Genomic DNA, 21,556 nt, shown 5'->3' with positions numbered 1-21,556 from the left:
ACCTGGGTAAATAGAACCTAAGCCTAAACAGGCTATCTAACACTGACATTAGCACGTTCAAACAAACAGTTTTTAGCTTTATAATATCAGTAAGTCTAGAAGTATTTTTTCTCTGAAGTCACGTCACAACGATGACGTCATGATAACCACATAAAGCTTGATGTACTAGGTATGTATTGATTATGGCACCCGTTAATGGATCCGTCGAGATATTGACTGACTTGGTGTGAAAGCGGGGGTGTTAGCTACAAATATTTATACGTGAGAAGTATATAGACTCTCTAGTTATTATACTCTTCAGTATCTTAAAACATTTTTAATCTCGTTGATTCTAGCGATCTTTTTCTATACTTCAAGGGAATAAATTCTAAAACCTCATAAGAAACGAGTTCCTAAAAACAGAAATCAGATTTTTGAAAGGATACAAGATTGAACGGCACCGGTAACTAATAATGGGACAAGACACTGAAAAGCAATATAATTTCAAAAAAACTTTCTTTTGTTCATCAACTTTTACCAGTCAATCTTTTATCAAATCTAGAATGACGCCATTTTCTATAAATCTATGTATATGTCACCGTAAGATTACAAACATCGTTAGATTACAATCTATCTCGAGAGATTGTAAACTGTCGAATTATCGTGAACCGTAACATCTGATTGCAATTTAACGCATTATTTTTCGCTATATTATAATCTATCGATGGGAAATTGTCAAATTGTCAACTGTCCGAAAGCTCTCCCTGATTGGTCAGTCTTTTTGTAAGATCGACCAATCACGACCAGCCGTTCTGTTCCCGTGGAGTTCCCGTATACTTTTATATGACTAATTCCAAAGATATAAGTTATTTTCAACAGGAAATCAATTTATAATCACGAAAACACAGTTGTTTACACAATCGACAACAAACGAAATAAACAAACAAAAAATGGCGAATGCCGGAGCGGCGGGGGCACATTACGTTCTACCAATCAGCGCGCAAGATGCATTCCGTTCTACGCCAGTTGACAATTTGACCGCTTTACATTGATAGATTATAATACAAGGTGTTGATTTGCATTTGTGCCATACTTCAGGAGGAGGACATAAAATACGTAAATAATCGATTGGAATTACAGAAGACGGGAAATAGCTAATATGCACTGCTTTTTTTGTCATTCTAATGTCGTAGTATTTCAGAAGTAACCCAATTTTATGAATGAAATTTATGAATAATCGTTGCGTATGCTTTGTGTTTGCGTTTGTGTGAGGACGCAGCACGGTTTTAAGGCCAGTAACACACGCGCCAAGTTTAAATACGGCTAGATGACATTGACGGAATTCCGAAAAAAAACTAAAAAATAAAAATTACGTACCGATTTTTTTGTTGATTTGGGTCGAGAATCATTAGCATAATTACGTCCTTGACTATGGCACGGTTGCAAATCAACAGCTTGTATAGCGAAAAATAATGCGTTAAATTGCAATCAGATGTTACGGTTCACAACAATTCGACAGTTTACAATCTCTCGAGATAGATTGTAATCTAACGATGTTTGTAATCTTACGGTGACATATATAAATAAAAAGGAATTGTTGTTCGTTAGTCTGATTAAAACTCGAGAACGGCTGGGCCGATTGAGCTGATTTTGGTTTTAAAATGTTTGTCGTAGTCCAGGGTAGGTCTAAACGGTGAGCAAATAAGGAAAAAATGAAAAAAGTATTGTGTCGTGTGTTTGTGAATTACTAAATATGCCTCCAATAATTAGGCGGTACGAAGTTCGCCGGGTCAGCTAGTAGGTTATAAATAGTCCTAAATAGCCTGAGTTTAGGCCATTCCTAAAAGTCTAGGCCATCGACGGTACCTTGAAACGGTCACGACATATTCTAGACCAGACTAGTTGTGTCATAGGGCGTGGCTCACCACGAGGTGACTGACATTCATAGAATAAAAAAATACTTTTTTAAGTTGTGGTTATGAATGTATTTAGAAGGGCCTTTTTTAATAATTTCTCACCATCATCTGTTTAGGGTTTTCCCAAGTATGTTTGACTCGGCTTTCAGTCTAACCTATAGTACCTATTGCCTGTCTGACCTCCTGCCTGGCTTCTAACTACCAGTAATGACTGCCAAACATGTAGATATATATGACCCACTAATCTTATGTGCCTTCCGAAACACGGAGGTACTCATGACATAGATGGTCACCCATCCACAGAACGGCCGCGCCAAGCGAAACTTTTACGCCAAAAGCGTTGATGAATCACTGACTTGAATAGTAAGTAACTAAAACTTATAGAGTAACTCAAATAAATATTTGAGGATCATAACCTATTCATAACATCATAACTGATATTTATTTGCGCATTACCACTGTCTAAATAATGAGAAACTTTGGACTTGTTTATTGCTAGCCGTTGCATGCGGTTTTACTGGCGTCCTGAGAGTACTATTTCCCACACTTGGATAAAGCGTAGCCTTATGTAATATACTCATGTGATAGCTCTATATTCCTATCTGCAATGCTTTATCATCATTTATATAATCGTTTTTCTTTCTTCCTTAAGAGTTCATGAAGATGATGAAAGAAAGATATTTCATCAGTTTAGTAGTTTCTGTGTGAAATCTGTCCATACATCCACAAATCTAAAATCTAATTTTATAAATACTATATACATTTTGTATATAGTATTTTATTTTTAGTTTTGTATAAAGATAAGTAGTTTAAGTTTGTATATATGTATAGTGTGTACAGAAATGTTTAAATTAATGAAAAGCTTTTCCTGTAGGCAATTTTTAGCGCAAATCATGACAGTGCAATAAAATATCTAAGTGAACCGACACATTTTATAAATACAGTGCCTTAGATTTGTTCTAAAGAAACTGCAGCTGATTATCACATACTTTTTCTCCACAACATAGAGAGATTAACTAGATACTTATCTAATCTCTTGCTGACTGTATCATCTTATGAACGCAAGATTATCTCAGATTAATCTTTAATCTCACATTCCAGACATTTCTAGTCTTTTGTCGAAGTTAATAAATAATAAAAAATAAAAAAAAATAATAAAAAAAATAATAAAAAACTTTATTCACAAATATGAGACAACTATACAGAATAATACATTTAGTTGCGTTGGATTAAGCAAGTTACAAAGCTATACAAAAGTTTAATAAAGGTATTGTCACACTAGAATTTAGGCAGAAATGTAAAAAACAGCGTAATGAAATTGAAAGTGGTCTGGTTTGTTCAAGTTTGTTATATTATATTGCTTTTGTTTCCATGCACGAAAGTATCTTACTTCTCTTAACTTACATTAAAATTAAAACTACTATGATAGTCTACAGAGCTTTCGCAATAGCGTAATTTTCAAAAATTCAAAACAAATTCAATACAAATTCCCGGCGGCAAAAATCGGTCGGTTTTTAAACGTCACTTTTGCATCGATAGTTGTCAATTGTTTGACATACACTCGTACGAATGGAGCCAAGTCAATGTAGCTCGGAAAAACCGATCGGAAAATCTGCTAGTATCAAAACGCTATAATACCTACATTAACATTATATTTAAGCAGTCATTAGCTTTCGCCAGCAGTTTCATCCGTGCCGTGTCCCATGAGACATTGAGAACTACTCGATGTACCTACCAGAATAAAAAGTAGTCAAAACTTAGCTTGTAAATACCCTTTGTGATACCTTTGTTCATAGTTTATTTTACTGACTCATAAAAACTTGCCCTTAGGTAAGCTTTACTTAATAATCGTAGGTAGGCCCGTGTAATTTATCAATCAATAGTTTAACAGCTGCCATCCAAGGTTATGGAACCCATGTGCTGACCTTGAACACTTACTATTAAACATATTTATAAAATAACATATTTTACGGAATTATTGTTATCATATAGACTAAGAGCAGGACTACACTGCAAATTTTAAGTCGGCCGATAGTTTGTTTGGGCTCATAAATCAGTATGAAGATGAATGGTAGTACGCACATTACAAAGATCAGGCACTTATCCGGTATCAGACCGACTGAAAACTTTGAATGGAATCAAGATTTTCTTCAAAAACAAATTATTTTTAACTACTTATCTGGTCAATTATCGGCAGACTTACTGTAATGTGCAGAAAACTAAATGGTAGAACCCAACTTGCTCAATCCTTCTCCATGTGAGAGGAGGCCTGTTCCCAGCAGTGGGACAATAAAAAGGCTGTAACAGTAACAGAACCTAACTTATATTATGGGGTATAATTTAATAAATTAAGCCACACCACTTGGACCAGCAGGGCCAAGGCTCGCCGGGGCTGCGGGATTGTTCGAAAGGGTTACCGCGGCCCTGGTACATAAAAGGCCTACGACGGAACATGATTGATTTTTATTCAGTAAAAGTCTGACACTCCCTCACCGCAACCCACAGCGGGAGGGGTCATTTGATGATTTTTACCATCTATAAAACAGGGATCCGACGGGATAATCATAACAACATATTGTATTAAACCAGACGAAAAACTTTAATACTCACTAAGATCGTAGTACGATGTTATTGATCCCATTTACAATCGATCACATAATACATGCAATCTATCACATTTCACACGGACGCACTCACGCGCAGCATTCCTTAGTGATCGATAAATCGCGAGACGCAAGATATCTTAAGATAAATCGATCGCTAGTCATTATTGAGATATTGGCTGTTGCTATGATTTATCATTACCGTTGTGCAGTTATGGTAATACTAGCTATTTTCCGTGGTTTTGCTCGCATTCCAAGTCAACTGCGTATCTTATATCTCTCATAATATTTTATGAAAAAGTACTGTTTTTCGACTCAGTCCTTGTTAAGTAAGCTGGCTCTCAAAAAAATTTATAATCTTTTCTGAAAAAATACTGTTCTTGTCTCAGTCCGTTTTTTTACTCTGCGAAATTTATGTTGACAGTTTTGACCCACTGGCCAGATTGCATAGAAACGTAGTAGTTAAAATAAATACCCGTATACATAAAAGTTAGAGAGCACATTAATTAAGTTCTGATCTCTCGCCAGAGGTGTCAGATTGTCGTCCCATCGCGCTATGAGAGTGAAGGAATAGTGAGTGCACCTTTGTCTGTGCAAATGCGTAGTGATACCCTTGGCGTCTGGCGAGGTCTGTGAACCACCAAAACCGCGTGAATCAGCTATTGTTACATAAATTCCGGTCAAACGTTCGTTTACTTTGGAATATAATATCTTGAGGAGCCTTGACCGTATTCATATTTTTTATATTTACCTACTATTCTTTAATATGTAGTCCATTGACATCTACAATTATTCAGAATTTCTAGGGATCATAAATCAGTAAGTTAGATGCTATAATTGTCGTCAAATATCTTGTCCGCTCCGAACTTAGCTAAAATGTACCTCTACGACACGCGAGGCGTAAAAAGGCTGACTTCAGAGAGGAGAATTATTTGATGACAGCTGTCATTCTTATTGTGACAAAGTCAAAGCTCTACTCTGTGTTGTGTTGTGTTGATACAAAACGATTGATAGAAAAAAGTCAACACAAAGGCAATAATTTAAAATGCATTTTGCTCTAAACGTTTTCTACACGAACGAAGCCAGGGGATAAAATCATCACTCGAACGATTGCAGTTTACACTTGAAAGAGAATTGTTCACGAACCCATTTGCCGCCATCTTGAAAATTATCATAAAACCCAACTGCTTGTCAGAACGATTATTACAGGTAACTAAACGAATTCTAATGTGACTTAAATCTATGGTAAAAGTCACCTTGGAGAACTTTTCTATTATAAATGATTTTCTTCTGTAGGTTTTATGAATACAGGTTTCTTTTTGTAGAAGAAGGATTGGAATCTAGGGGAATGAGTTTGTTTGAGAATGAACGCACTAATCGCAAGATATTGCTGTTTTCGATCTTTTTATATGAGCGAGTAAAGTAGTTCGAGGGATGCTGACACTACGGAAAGGTAGTCCTTCATAAAAACAGTTCATTTTTTTACCAGTAAGAAAATATTTAAGAAGTTTTCCTTGGCCTAATATTTAACTCATCGATAAAGAAAATATCGAAAGGTGCCAATATTTGTTTACACAAAATATTTCTGTAATATTTGCATACGAATCGTTGTATTTACACAGAAAACTAAGTTACCGTATATTTTGTAAACCGTAAAAACTACGGTATTTATTTATTATGAATTGCGCCCACGCACGCGAGTGCATATTATTAATGACATTTGACAAGCGAATGTTAGAAAAAGTTTAAATATCACGTTCGAATTTTGAATGGAGTTGTGTTGCTAGCTGATTTTCTTTTTTTATACCATGGTAGATGATGAAAGTTGAATATTGCCTGATGAAAAAAAAACATGTAAGTATGGGAAACATAATGAAATTATATTTTCTGTAAGTGCAGTTTATAAGTAGAGGAGTTTTAGTAGAACATTGTTGCAGTACGAAGTTTGCAAGCAAGGAGTTTGTCTTGGGCATAAATCCAAACTTTGACCAGTTACAATGAATTTAGCTGCATGCAATAAAACCTCGGATTTTCCGCTTCACTTTACAAAAACATAAAATTGTCTTTTCTAGGTTTATATCGTACTAAAACACAGCAGCATTTATAGTCGAAAATAATTTTATATTATTTCTATTTTCCTAGTTTATTGAACCTATAGATAATAAAAAAAAATCAAAGCTGTCAAATGGACCGTTCCTCAGGAAGCTCTGGGAATGTAGGTCGATTGGCGCGAGAATTTAAAATTAGAACGCGGATCTCCGGCCGGCGTGATTCGTTCTCGATTACTTTCACTCGATTTAAATATAGATTGTCTATTATTTTGTCTGTGGTTTGATTGAGAGTTTGAAAACATTACGAATCTGTAACACTACTTACCTGAGCTATAGGGTTTATGTAGGAATAAATATATGTTTCAGTCAAAAGTACTTGAGGCTCTGCTTATTTAACCCAGGAATAGGGGAAGTATTTTAGCATTTTTTTCTTAACGGAAGGTATCTAGAGTCAAGGTCGAGGTCATAATCTTCAGGACTGTAACTTATTCAAAATCCAATCTTTTTCTTACACATTGCTTGCCTTTAAAATATGTTATACGCAACAGAAACTTCAAAAATACATAGGTATTTGAATCTTTACTCTTTTCATTTTTGCGATCCTGGACTCTTGATTTTTACCCTATTTGTCCCAAATTACACTGGGTTTACGCACTGCTGCTATTCATAATTTGGGCTTCGGGAACCGATGAAGCTGACGATTTTTCTAAAAGTCTAAAGTTCTAAAGTCTAGTTCCACCAGTAGTGTCACCCGTGTCTTGCAGGCATTATTTTCACACCGGGAAGGGAAAAAGTAGCTTACAACCTTCTTCGATATCTAACACTGAACTTTTTAAGTTCCTAAGAATAGGCAAAAATAGATAAGTCAAGCAAACACTCTCGCGAATTCAGTCAGGCTGACCAAGTTTAATTTGTGTATATCTAAATTGAAGAGTAGTTTGAAGAGCATTCCTGTAATAACAATAATAAGAAAATATAACAAAATTCCAGTCCCGCTAAAGCAAAGCCATAAGAAACAGCAAGCCACAAAATCAATATCTCCCCATCAATAAATTCATAAGGAAACGATCTCATTTGCTTTGACAACGTACAACATACAACAACAATAGAAGTTTGGCAGCCAGCCAACATATTACATAGCTTGCCAACAGTACAGATCTGACAAGACAAATTGACACTGGGAAAAAATTGTGTCTGACCCGACTGTTGGTTACAAATGTTGGTCACGTTTTGGTTCAAAATCAAGACTGGGATGTAAATATTGTTCATAATACTTTATAACATTATTATATAGTCAATCAGTTAACACAGATTGAATTTTAGTTTACTCGGGTTATTTCCCAGGTAATCATCTGTCTAACCCTTTTTCACACCTATGTTGAGGTCGGCTCCCAATCTAAGTGGATGCAGCTGAGTACCAGTGTTTTACATGGAGCTACTGCCTTTCTGACCTCGTCAACCCAGTTACCTGGGTAACCCAATACCCCTTCGTAAGATTTTCTTTTCTGTCTTTTGGGTTAATTCGGTAATGAATGAAAAACTGACTATTATAGTTCAAAATCGTATCGTTAGTATCGTTATTATACTTTTTGTCTTTCCTTGTTTTAACCAACCCTCGAGATGAGTCCAATCCTGGCCCAAATATTGTCACCAATGTATGGTATGGTCCCCAATGTATGTTTGCAGCCTATCACTCAATCAATGTCATGTATGCTCAAGTACATAGCTAGATCTCGCGCTAAAAATAAAAGATTAAACTGTCGATTTTGTGCCAGTATTGACTGAGAGATTTTTCCACTTATTTTTGGTAGTTTTTGTCGCGTGTTGGCAACATTTAATTATTTTGACGGGAGCGAAATAGTTTGATGTCTCGTGATTTTGTTAGTTACTATTTAAGAGATTTTCATCTTACTTCGATTCGATTAATTTAAAATGAATATGCTAATTTGTTAAGGCGAGGTAGACTTAAATTTCGATTAGGTAGTTGTTACTTCACGGGCTATTTACATCAATAGTATTTTCAATCATTTTCTTTACTTGGTGACTTTCTTTTCCTTAGAAAGTATGATGGTGGTTCTAACCACCTTTCTCATTAATTCGTATTTTTTTGTTTCAATTTCTGTCGGATACTTAAGTAGTAGAATCCTGAGATAGTGACTCTATGGAAGTCTGATTATTTTTTTTATAAAACAAAACACAGTTTGTAGTTTCATGGTCAGTAATAACCCATAGTTGTCGTTTCAATTTATTGTGAGTGCGTATAGAATTAACTATGGAAAACAGACAACCGTGAATAATAATCGAGTAAACTGTAATTATTTTATGACCTTTGGTACTGCTGTTTAACTGACAGCCATTTTAATTTACATGACAAATCATTTCTTGGAATTCTTACTTTATTAACTTACGAGCTGTTTTCCCGCGGTTTTACCCGCGTCCAGTGGCAACTACTGCCCGTACGTACCGGGATAAAATATAGCCTACGTTACTCGTGGACAATGTAGCTTTCGAATGGTGCAAGAATTAAAAAAAACGGTGCAGTAGTTTTTGAGCCTTTCCATTACAACCAAACAAACAAACAAACAAAGTTTTCCTCTTTATAATATTAGTATATGATGACTGTTTAAGTGCAATTCAACTATACTTACTAATATTTATATTCTAATGAGTAAAACTCTTAACATTATTAAGAGACTCAAAAACTACTGGACCCATTAAAAAAAATATTTCTTCATTACAAAGCTATGTTATCTGCGAGTAACATAGGTTATATTTTATACCGGTACGGGTAGTACTTTTAAATGTTTTTCTTACCTAATATTCTAACATAGACTATATTTTATAAGTTAGTCAATAACAACTATGAAAGAAAATCAGTACCCATTTATTTTCTTAACATCAGTGAGAACAAAAGACTGTGTCGTGTGACTTGTGCGTGTGAATATGACCTTGACCTTGGAAGGTCATAACAATAGATTGTTTCGGTGACATTTATGTAATGCGAGGGAAAAGTGTCGTGGAATGCGTGGGCAACCAGACAGGTAATAATTAGCAAGAAAAGTGTGAAACAGAAAACTATAGATAAGATGTTAGTTTTAGATAAAAATATTTTTAAAATTAGTGCTGTTAGCAGTGTTTTAAGCGATGTCAAAAATACAGGGAAGTTCTCATTATCTTAAGCATTTTACCCGACTTCCTAAAAAAGGAGGAGGTCTTCAAATCGAACGTTTGTTGATGAAATAAAAAACCGGCCAAGTGCGGGTCCAAATCGCGCTCGAGGGGTTCCGTACCATAATTAAAAGGAGCAAAAAAAATACGTTTGTATCTGGTGTAATTTTCTGCGACTACAAAAAGTTTGGCGAGAACCATATCAGGTTGTAATGAGTAATGACAGAGAAAGTGTTCCATAATGTGTAGTGTAGTCCTTTTCTGTCATAATGGAATGTTATAATACGTGACAATAGTGCAGTTGATGTTTTTATTGATGTTGCTATATTGTCAGACTCGCTGTGTGGTCTTATCAAATAAAATCATTTATTCAAACTTGTCTGAAAAACAACACTTTTTGAACGTCAATTTACAAAATACAGCCCCCAAAACGCCGACCCTTTACCACTTCCTCATCCTCCGAGCCTTTTCCCAATCATGTTGGGGTCGGCTTCCAGTCTAACCGGATTCAGCTGAATACCAGTGCTTTACAAGAAGCGACTGCCTATCTGACCTCCTCAACCTAGTTACCCAGGCAACCCGATACCCCTTGGTTAGACTGGTGTCAGACTTACTGGCTTCTGACTACCCGTAACGACTGCTAAGGATGTTCAATGACAGCCGGGACCTACAGTTTAACGTGCCATCCGAAACACAGTCCATGGTGTTTAAGATATACTTAGAAAGTACATAAAAACTTAGAAAAGTGGCATTGGTACTTGCCTGACCTGGGATCGAACCCGCGCCCTCATACTTGAGAGGTTGGTCCTTTACCTACTAGGCCACCACGACTTTTTGTACGACCTTTACCACTTCCTACTTACTATGTGTTTTTGCTGAGAAGAACAAGTGGCGCAACAAACTTCCCATTAATTTATCTAACTATGTAGCTATTCCCCGCGGATTCACCCACGGCTCGGTAGAACCACTTTTTACAACCGCGTGTACCTAATGTAGCCTATCCTTTCTCTAGCCCAAATGTCATTGAAATTGGTCCTGTAATTTTTGCACGAAAGAACAACAAACGGAGTTACCTACTTTCTCATTTATAAGGTTGTCTTGTCAGCCAGTCATCCGGCTAACTAACTATAGGTCGACATTTTAGCCTGCAGTGTGTGGACGTTTATAAAGTTTTAAGACGTTGAATGCGTCCAATGCGTCCATCTCTATTCAAACACGTGTTCTATTACGCATAGACGATAGTATAGACTAGAAGTTACATCACATGGCTGTTGTACGCAACTTGTAGTGACTTTTTTACACGAGATATTCGATTCAAAGCAACGAATTAATGAAAACATTAATTTTATAAATCTTTCTCTCAAGAAAATAATCTGTTATATCCGTTCTACTTTTACATCTGTTTTTAATTTGGCCTTGGACGACCGAGCGTGGCTTCAAGCCACCCTTCCGATCAGATTCGGTGGCCTCGGTGTCCGCAAAATTTCCAGTTTAAGTCTACCGTCGTTCCTATCCTCGGTCTGCGGCACTAAGGAGTTGACCAGAAAAATTTTAGCCCCTTCACTGGTCGATTCTGAGGTGCCGTGTCTGACTGATGGCATGAACGCCTGGAAAGTGGCTTGCCCAAACACAGCCTTCCCTGACAACCCGGCTTCCCAGAGACAGTGGGACGAGCCGCTCTGCAGATTGACGAGAAATAAACTAATTGAAACATCTGTCAATACTGCTGAGCGTGCCCGCCTACTGGCTGTGGGAGAGTGGGAGTCAGGGTTATGGCTTCACGCACTGCCGTCACCCAGCGTTGGGACCATGCTGGGTGACACTACATTCCGGCTCGCTACATGCCTACGCCTCGGCGCTCCCACTGCGGCTCCGCATCGCTGCCAGTGCGGTGAATCTGTGGACCGCCTTGGGCACCATGGTCTTTCCTGTAGCAAAAGTGCTGGTCGCATGGCACGACACGCCAGCATAAATGACATTATCCGTCGTGCTCTTGTCACTTGTCACCGCCGGAGTGCCAGCCATTTTAGAACCCAGAGGCTTGGCGCGCGACGATGGCAAGAGACCAGACGGGATGTCTATAATGCCTTGGAAGATGGGAAGGTCTTTGGTGTGGGACGCAACCTGCGTCGACACCCTTGCACCTTCCCACCTTCCCAGTACGGCGAGCTGTGTCGGTGCAGCTGCTGCAGCCGCGGAAAACCTCAAGCGGCACAAATATGTAAACCTCACCGGCAATTGCATTTTTGAGCCGTTTGGGGTTGAAACCCTGGGACCATGGGGCCCAAGTGCCCACAGACTCTTTCGAGAAATTAGTAAGCGATTAGTGGAGTCCACTCGTGACCAAAGGGCTGGCCTATACTTCGGTCAAAGGATATGCATTGCCATCCAGCGTGGCAATGCAGCCAGCCTTTTGGGCACGATCCCAGCTGACAGCGATGCGGATGAATATTTTGATACTTAGTTTCCCTATAATAAGATCATTTTGTAAAACCATTGAAAGTGAAGGAAAAATATACATAAAGGTGATTTCACGTATGAAGACATTCTAAATGAAGAAAATAATCTTAATTCTATCTAAATGCATTAAACCAATTATAAAACATTTACAAAATCAATTTAGACAAAGATTAGGTAAACTTAAGTTAATTACTTAAGGATAATATTATATGATTTGTCTTGCCAGCTTCTATTGACCTATTGCATTTTATTAACAAAACGATTTGAGTAATCGGTTATCTCGATTGTGTCGGCCAACGTTGTTATGGAGTTAATCGATTTTAAATCGAATTGGGTCATATGTTTTAATTTGTTTGTAATCTATATCCGGGTATCTTAACGATTGCACCGTCCTGGGAGAACTATTTCTCGCAACCTGATAAATTAGCCTGTGTCCTGCCTATCTTTAGCAGTCACTATCCGTGTCGGTTCATATTATTTTGTGTGAAAACTACAGGCTGCACGAAATGACTCATAGAAAAAGTATTAGCAAGTATAGGTATACGCGTATCTGCGCGTACCTGTGCTCGGAGAGTAGTCTCTCGCCACATTTATTGACGCTGAATCGGCTTAAGCCGAGTGCATATCACCACAGTACTCGACTTATCCATGTGGGGAGCCTTTAGTCGCCGTTAAGTTTGGCGAGAAACCTTCCAGTAGTTAACTACTACTCCAGTAGTTACAAGACTAGTTTATTCACGATATTAACCTGTGTATATGTTTGTTCCAGCAAGGTATCGGCGTGGAGCTGGTGCGAGCTCTGGACAGTCATCCGCCCAACATCTCCAACGTGTTCTGCGAGTGTGACTCCAAGGATGATGTCGTAAGTACAGCTGCTTTATGTATGTCTGAGTGTAATGGAATGTTGTACATGGGACTGGATTTATCCAGTTATAGTTAAGGTGTTACTTAGGCCCAGAATTGACGAAAGTGGGGCGAAGAAGTTTTTGCACCACGTCATATAAAAATTTCCTTTATTCTAAATATTGGTTGTTTAAAAAACATTATATTCCGCTTCGCTTTGGTGGAGTCTGACCCATCTCGAACTAGCAGATTTTTTTTTTTTTTGGCAATTATGGAACATGCTAGCCTAACGTTATTCGAAAGATATGATTATGGCTAGGAGCCGGGTTTCACTTGTTACCGATAAATTCTTAGTAGTAACTGTTAGTTAACGCTTATCTGCCAGGAGCTGCCCTATCCGAGACCAGTGATACCAAAAGTTATAATTTATATCAAACAGATGAGTTCCTGAAAGACTATCAGAGACTTTATCAGTAACCAGTGAAACTGACCGCGTGAGTGTCTTTCGCGATCGCAATATGGTAAAATCACTAAGCGAATTAAATTCTAGCCTATTAAGCATATTCAGTCTATCTTCATACCAAATGCTATTTAAATCGGTTCAGCTATTTTATATAAGTAGACAAATTGAACAGCATACAGATCGTTCCATTACACGCGGTAGGTACTGATTAAATCTCAATTGAAGGAACGGATGCAATGATTGCGTTAAACGGAATGCAGTCATACAATCCTCCTACTAGGTTTATGATATATCAGTTATCATATTAGCCAATTCTGCTCCTAAATGTAGGCCTCCATAAATATAATCCTGTTGCCATTGTTATAAGTTTAAGTTTAGAATTGCAAAAAATATATTTGCACTTTTTGCCAGAACCCGAATAAAAAATAACCTAAGTATCTCCTTCTCTATTGTACCACCACCTGTCTTTATGTCTGCTATCTCCTATTGTTTGATTTGATTGCTATCTCCTAGGAATATTAAGTTCTAGGCACGCGTACTCCTCAATGCCTTAATTTAAGACGAAAAACAGAAACATGGTCTATTACTAGAGGTATATCCTGACTTGATCACGAAGCTCAAAGACCACAGCCTATCCATAGCTCGTAGAAAGGCATATGAGAGATTATTTCCCTGATATTGGCTGACGTTCCAAGGCTATAGAGCTTAACAATGTCAACTACCCACGATGGACAGAAATATCATTTTAGTGCTTTGATAAGAAAGAATAACAAGACGATTTCGGACCAAAATCTGAATAAATATAGCTAAATTGTGTAAAAGTATAGGAGAAATGCCATCTCTAGTTTCATAAAACATTTATTTTAGTTGATATCCTGGTATAACTTAAAAAGCTTTGAAAATAAAATAAAGAATAAGCTTTCGTAGCAAGTTCGTAGCACTTTCGTAGTCGCATTGTAGCTACACAAAAACATGATTCCGTGGTACTTATTTTTTCAAATTAAAATTTGTTAAACAAAGGAAAAATTTAGGGGACACCCGGATTTGAACCGGGGACCTATCGATCTGCAGTCGATTGCTCTGCCACTGAGCTATATCCCCGATGACAAAGAGATCCAAATACGGGTTTATATTCCTACAAAGCGTAGGAGACAGATATGACCCAACCAGTATATTTTGACAAATTCATTTGTTTTATCATCATCATCCTCCGAGCCTTTTCCCAACTATGTTGGGGTCGGCTTCCAGTCTTACCGGATGTAGTTGAGTACCAGTGCTTTACGAGGAGCGACTGCCCTATCTGACCTCCTCAACTCAGTTACCCGGGCAACCCAATACGCCTTGGTTAGACTGGTGTCAGACTTACTGGCTTCTGACTACCCGTAACGACTGCCAAGCGACAACCGACAGCCGGGACCTACATTTTAACGTGCCATCCGAAACAGTCATCGGTGTCTAAGATATACTTTGAATGTGCATACAAACTTATAGTCCCCAGGCCGGCGAACAAATTTTTTTTTGATACATATACATTTAAGACTTTGTGAGTGTCTTCCTTACGATGAGTCCGACAAACTTTTCGAATGCGCAAATTTTGGTGCCGCTGCGTTTTTTAATGCTTGACTCCTGAAATTGTCGATATGACGTCACTATGGCTCTTCGTACATACACGTTTCATCTTTTGAGATTCGTTTAATAAAGTTAACTAGAGAATGGTGGTCAACTTGTCCGATAAAGATCGTGCTGCGTTTGGAGTGTCCACCATCCTGAAAATGTCGATATGACGTCACTATGACTCTTCGTACATACCTGTTTCATTTTTTGAGATTCGTTTAACAAAGTTAACTAGAAAATGGTGGTCAACTTGTCCGATAAAGATCGTGCTGCGTTTGTAGTGTCCACCATCCTGAAAATGTCGGTATGACGTCACTACGACTCTTCGTACATACCTGTTTCATTTTTTGCGATTTGTTTAATAAAGTTAACTAGAAAATTGTGGTAAGCTTGTCCGACAAAGATCATGCTGCATATGGAGTGTCCACCGTCCAGAAAATATAGATATATTTTAAGATTTGGTATAAAGTACTGACAATTGGTGTGAAGTATGTTAATAGTAAATGTTGCATTTAGAAAGTCGTTTCGAATGATATATGTATCATTACTACAGGAGGGATTTATTAACTTGAAAACACCTATCGATAAAATAATCTTATATAAGCTCTAGCTTCTGAAATACTAACAATTCGCCGAAGTTTTTTAAATATGAAATGTTGCATTTAAAAACGTCCTTTGAATGATGTATAACTCATTACTAGAGATGGGATTGATTTAATTGAAAACATCTATCAATAATTATAATTTTAAATAAGCCCTAGCTTCTAAACTACTAACAATTTGTCGGAAGTATGTTAACACGAAATGTGTCATTTGGAAAGGTTTTTCAAATAATATATAATTTGTTACTAAAGAAGTAATGGATTAGCTTGACAGAACCTACCGATAATATATTCTTAGAAAAGCTCTAGCTTTTAAAGTACTAACAATTTGTCGTAGTTATGCTAATACAACTATTGCGCTTAAAAAGATCTTTTGATTGAAATATGGCTCATAACTTCAAGTGAGATGTTATTCCTTAACACAATGTAAAGTATCAATAATATGCCTTAGGTCAGTTATGTCTTCCAAAATACTAAGAATCGGTAAGTGGTATGTTAAGACGGAATATAGCGCTTAAAAAGATCTTTCGATTGACATATGGTTCATACCTAGAGGTGGGACATTATTCCCTAACATAGTAAAACCTATCGATAATACGCCTTATTTGGGCTATATCATCTAAAATACTAAGAATTGATAAGTGGTATGTTGAGACAAAATGTTGCACTTAAAAAGACCTTTTGATTGATATATAGTCCATTAATAGATGTGGGATATTATTCCTTAACATAATATAAACTATCAACAATACGTCTTAGTCAGGCTACTTTTTCTAAAATAGTAATTAAAATTGGTAAGTAGTATGCCAATTTAATATACTTAAATAATGCACGTGAATATTTAAGTCAGAAATTGAGAAAAAGAATAAACTTCTTCCAATTGTAATATTTTTTTCTCATTTTCTTGTCGAACTGTATTACGCCTCACTACATTTGTCGGACAAGTCGATATTTGCAATAAGAATAGTATTATCTATCATTGATGTATTTGACCGACATGTATGTATGGGGAGACACAGTGACGTCATATCGACATGTTTCGGATGGTGGACACTCCAAACGCAGCATGATCTTTATCGGACAAGTTGACCACAATTTTCTAGTTAGCTTTATTAAACAAACCTCAAAAAATGAAACGTGTATGTACGAAGAGTCGTAGTGACGTCATACCGACATTTTCAGGATGGTGGACACTCCAAACGCAGCACGATCTTTATCGGACAAGTTGACCACCATTCTCTAGTTAACTTTATTAAACGAATCTCAAAAAATGAAACGTGTATGTACGAAGAGCCATGGTGACGTCATATCGACAATTTCAGGAGTCAAGCATTAAAAAACGCAGCGGCACCAAAATTTGCGCATTCGAAAAGTTTGTCGGACTCATCGTAAGGAAGACACTCACAAAGTCTTAAATGTATATGTATCAAAAAAAAATTTGTTCGCCGGCCTGGGGACTATTAGATAAAAAGTTGCATTGGTACTTGCCTGACCTGGAATCGAACCCACGCCCTCACACTCGAGAGGTTGGCTCTTTACGCACTAGGCCACCACGATTTCAAGACATCCAAATACGGGTATATATTCCTACAAAGCGTAGGAGGCAGATATGATATAACCAGTCTAACTTGACCGATTCATTTGTTTTATATGAACTATCAATAGTTAATGTGGAAAGTTCTAGATAAAATAGATGTTTGTGACAATGAAAGGTAAATGAACTTTGTTTATCTCGACTATGTTTCTTGTAGGAACAATTTTGTTATTTTCTTAGGGGTCGTTTGTTAAGCATAAATTATGTTTAGTATGTGATTTTGTTTGGCTGATCTTGTGCCTACATTTTTTTTATTTCCTTACTTAGGTATATTTTGCTTATTCTTTTTGATTTACTACATGCTTCAGTGTTCCTCAATGATGAAACATAGTTACTTAAAATACTGAGAAAAATATATCAAAATTAAAAATAAAACGATTTCAGACTTACCTAAGACTTGAACGATTAGTTCCAAGTCAATATGGCTTGATTTATAGTGGAGGGTATTACCATATCTTTACCACATCTCAACAATAGGAATTACATATTAATTAATTCAATAGTGAATCATATACATGGTTTTAAGAAATGTGTGGCATTAGTCCTTGATTTTTAGACGATTATAGTTAAATGCCTTTACCGTATATACAATAGGTGGTATGCCAATAATAGTATGATGACAAAAGAAATGTTTATGAAGCATTAACAAAAAAAGTACAGAAACAGCAATAAGAGTATATTTGTAAATTCGCTCCTTATTGTTCCGAATAAATATTTTCCTTAGGAAGTTTCTCTGCATTGCGACAGTTTTAGTATTTCCGCGAAGCCAACAGTTACCGACCCACTGAAAATTACTTGGTGAACAAAATAGTTATATGGGTCATTGACCTGCACCATAATACAGGTCAATCTAAATGATTTAATGAAATCTACCTTCCTAAATGCGATTGCATTTGTCTGAATTTAGTAACTGAATCATTTAGAATTTAGACGACTGAATTTAGGCAAGTGTTAGCCCTTTTGATAGCCCATTTATCGATCAAGGATATAAGATACTTTTTATAAGGTTTTTGTCATTTGGCAAGATGCCCAAGGATAAGACTGTTCTGAGTTGATTTACGAGTCAAACAAAGTGTCTTTGAGATAATATGGGAACTGCGGTTATATCGGGTGTGTTGTACCTATTCACATTAAATTAAATACATTTACATACTACTATATATTGTGGTTACTATATATTTTGATTAGCACAAAGATAAAAAATACACAAAAATAAAAATTAAAAATTTTTCAAACAATAGAATAAAAATGTGCGAGATTTAGAACACCTTATGTATGTATAGGAGTCAGTCATTACAAACAACGGAAATTCTCCCTTAAAAACTGACAGCTGTCAACGGGTCAAAACATTCGATACTTCTAACTTTATCTCTGCTTTACACATGACGTTATAAATTATGAAAACGAAAAATGACTCCTGTGGCCAAACCACTGAATGGATTAGGTAATTTTTTTTTACAATCCGCCATAGGATATCATAAAGTATAATATGTGATAGGATTTAATGTGATTAGGTACGACACACCCGATATATTCTTAAAGACTATAACAGTCTACTAATTATCGTGTTGTATGTTTGCAGACGATCACATGTGACTGTGAAGCCACCCCCGCCTTCCAGCTGAAGGCATTCAGCCAGCGAGGGGAAAAGGTAGAAGTCTCACACTACAGAGTCAATGTTAATAGGTAAGTTGCACTTTATACCGCGGTTTTATGTCCATTTTATAAAGACCATCTGTGTTGTTGTGTGTCACCAACATGGTAGTCTTCTTCTTATCTAATGAGCGGTTTAATCACCTAACGAGCCCTAGTGTCAGTTTTTTTTTATTTGTTTATTTATTCCTTTATTTCAGGCAACTAGGGCCCATAAAAATACAAACACACATATATCGTACATTACAATACTTATAAACTAATACATAAAAATCACCATGTCAATATATATATTTTTAAATTCACTTGACGGCCTCTGACGTAGAATTGTAACAACGACTGTTAATGAGTATCATTCGGGGACGCCGGCTTCGCGTCTTCCAGACATCGGGCTGCTTTTTGAAAGTTTCTAAAACTAACAGAGCATTACATACATATACAAAAGAACATAGCGGTGAAGCTTATAACACCCTTCTTTTAGCGTGGTTGGTCAAAAAAGAAACATTGAGACGTATAAGCCAGTCCGTGAAAATTTACATCTATTAATACCTACTAAGGTTTCCGTATTATCTTCTTCTCATCATATCCTTTTATAACTTCCAGGTTCCGCGCCCGTTTGAACGTGGTGTGCGTGACGGACAAGTTGACGGGCGAGCTGAAATGCGACGGCTGGCCCGAAGTAAAGGTGGCACTGGCGCCAGTGGGTGCGCTGCGGCCTAATGCTACCGAGAGTAATATGCAACAGCTTATCAGGTCAGTTGGGATTTGTGTGAAGAGGGCATAGATTTGAAAGGGTACCCTACGTGTCATCTAGAGTTAATAATTACAACAGCCTCCGCCAGCGGTTTCTGCCGCATTCCGTGAGAATTACTTCGCGCACCCGGACTAAAAGTCGGGAAGTACGGGAGTTGAGTCGTGGTTTTGGTCGCGAGCGGACGTGTGTCGCTGCGCTGAGTGATTGAATTTTGTGATTGGCTGCCGGACCGGTGTTCGATTCCTTGTTGCTCCTTGAGTAGTGACCATTTGGTGACCATCCCACTGGGCGGTCCTAGACAGAGATAGATTTCTTTTCGCGGTTCTGTCCAGATAGAAGTGGAAATCCTCTGTTCGGATTGGCGGGGATGCGAACCGCCTCCCTGCCGCATTGCAAGTAACGCCATTGACCGCTGGACCACGCGTGTGAGTGTCACGTATCGTAAAACTAAGGACTACTACGTGCCTACGCTACGAATCTGCGACGTCACCGCTACGCTGCAGAGTGGGGATACTCGCAGTTGCTACGTGTGCTACGAGTTGCATCGCCTACGCACCAGAGCGCGGAGTCTTCGTGCACCTTGCGTGCATTGTTCTACGGTTTGAATTTGCGAGTCGCTAGAATATTAAAGCAAGAAAAATATGTCTCTTCGACGTACACCACCCAAGACACCTACTACACCGAATATAGGTCAGACTCAAGCAGGATCGGATGGTAGCATGCAACAACAGTTAGGTGATGCTTCTTTTGTTAATATAAATCGGAGAAAGCCCCCACGTCAAATACCATCGCCAGAAAGAGACAACTACGATCTCAAACAAGAAATTATGGATCTGATAAGGGGTTGGAAATCAGAACTAGACACTAAAATCAACAACATGTGTGCAAATCAAAAGTCGCTTATTGCCAAACTGTCCACCGAAATATCTGAAGTAAAATCACAAACCCTCCAGATAAAGAAATCAAACGATGAAATAGTAGCATCCATGGCTTTTATTAACAAGCAGTACGAGGAAATAAAATCTGGCTTAGTTTGCCTACAGAAAGAAAGACTTGAACAGAGAAGATGTCTGGAGAAATTGGAGAGAAAAATCCAGGATCTTCAGTTTAAATCTCGGTCATCTAGCATTGAGGTGAGAAATGTTCCCCCGAAAGAAAAAGAGAAAAATGAAGATCTCACGGACATTGTCAATAAAATCGGTCAGGCTGTTGGAATACCAATCTCTTCAGCGGATCTAAGAGATATACACCGTTTACCGGGTAAAGAAGGCTCCATTCGCCCCATTGTCGTTGAATTCCACAACGTCCAAAAGAAATTTAACACTCTGTCCGCAGTTCGAGAATTTAACAGCAACAAGAAAACCATAGAAGAGAAACTTAACACAGAATTAATACATATCCCCGGGAAACGACAACCAATATTTGTAGCCGACTATCTACCGGTGAGCTCCAAGAAGCTGTTTCACGCAACGCGAGAATTTGCTAAGCAAAACAAATACAAGTTCTGTTGGACGGCAAACGGTAATATCTTCATTCGTAAAGAACAAGGTGATAAACAAATATTAATTTCTTCGGAACAATGTCTCTTAGATTTGAAGTCAAACTTGTGACTAACAAATATGTTATTACTCATTCCATACTGTTATATTTGCTCTGTAATTATCTTACTAAAAACTATAAAAACCGTATCTGTATTTCATACCAACAATTTTAGTTTTAACAGTTACTGTTGCAAAATTGCATGTAAGTTATGTTGCATAATTTCAACCAATGGACCAACCCAAAGATCCAAACAAACACAAAACAAAAGCACACATATCACATTTACGCATCCAAATACTACCTATACAACTATA

At 37.4% G+C, this 21,556-nt stretch overlaps 1 protein-coding gene and 1 non-coding gene across 21 annotated transcripts in view; one reads left to right on the top strand and one right to left on the bottom strand.

The window, feature by feature from the left end:
* The window catches only part of LOC124642962 (phospholipid transfer protein C2CD2L), an 87,565-nt gene that overhangs the window by 47,627 nt on the left and 18,382 nt on the right, over nucleotides 1-21,556 (top strand). For all 20 annotated transcript variants that reach the window (XR_006985848.1, XR_006985844.1, XR_006985845.1 and 17 more), the window contains exons 3-5: nucleotides 12,947-13,039; nucleotides 18,876-18,979; nucleotides 19,550-19,699. Coding sequence is in view for 11 of the 20 variants with exons in the window: in XM_047181776.1 (XP_047037732.1) it covers nucleotides 12,947-13,039; nucleotides 18,876-18,979; nucleotides 19,550-19,699 (347 nt within the window). In the remaining 9 variants the exon portion in view is untranslated. The remainder of the gene's footprint in view (nucleotides 1-12,946; nucleotides 13,040-18,875; nucleotides 18,980-19,549; nucleotides 19,700-21,556) is intronic.
* Trnac-gca lies at nucleotides 14,513-14,584 on the bottom strand. Its single transcript has one exon. It is a non-coding gene; the product is annotated as a tRNA-Cys (tRNA).

This window comes from Helicoverpa zea, chromosome 26 (genome assembly GCF_022581195.2).
Source record: "Helicoverpa zea isolate HzStark_Cry1AcR chromosome 26, ilHelZeax1.1, whole genome shotgun sequence".
Taxonomy (NCBI): domain Eukaryota; kingdom Metazoa; phylum Arthropoda; class Insecta; order Lepidoptera; family Noctuidae; genus Helicoverpa; species Helicoverpa zea.
This window is presented reverse-complemented; position numbering and strand designations above follow the sequence as displayed.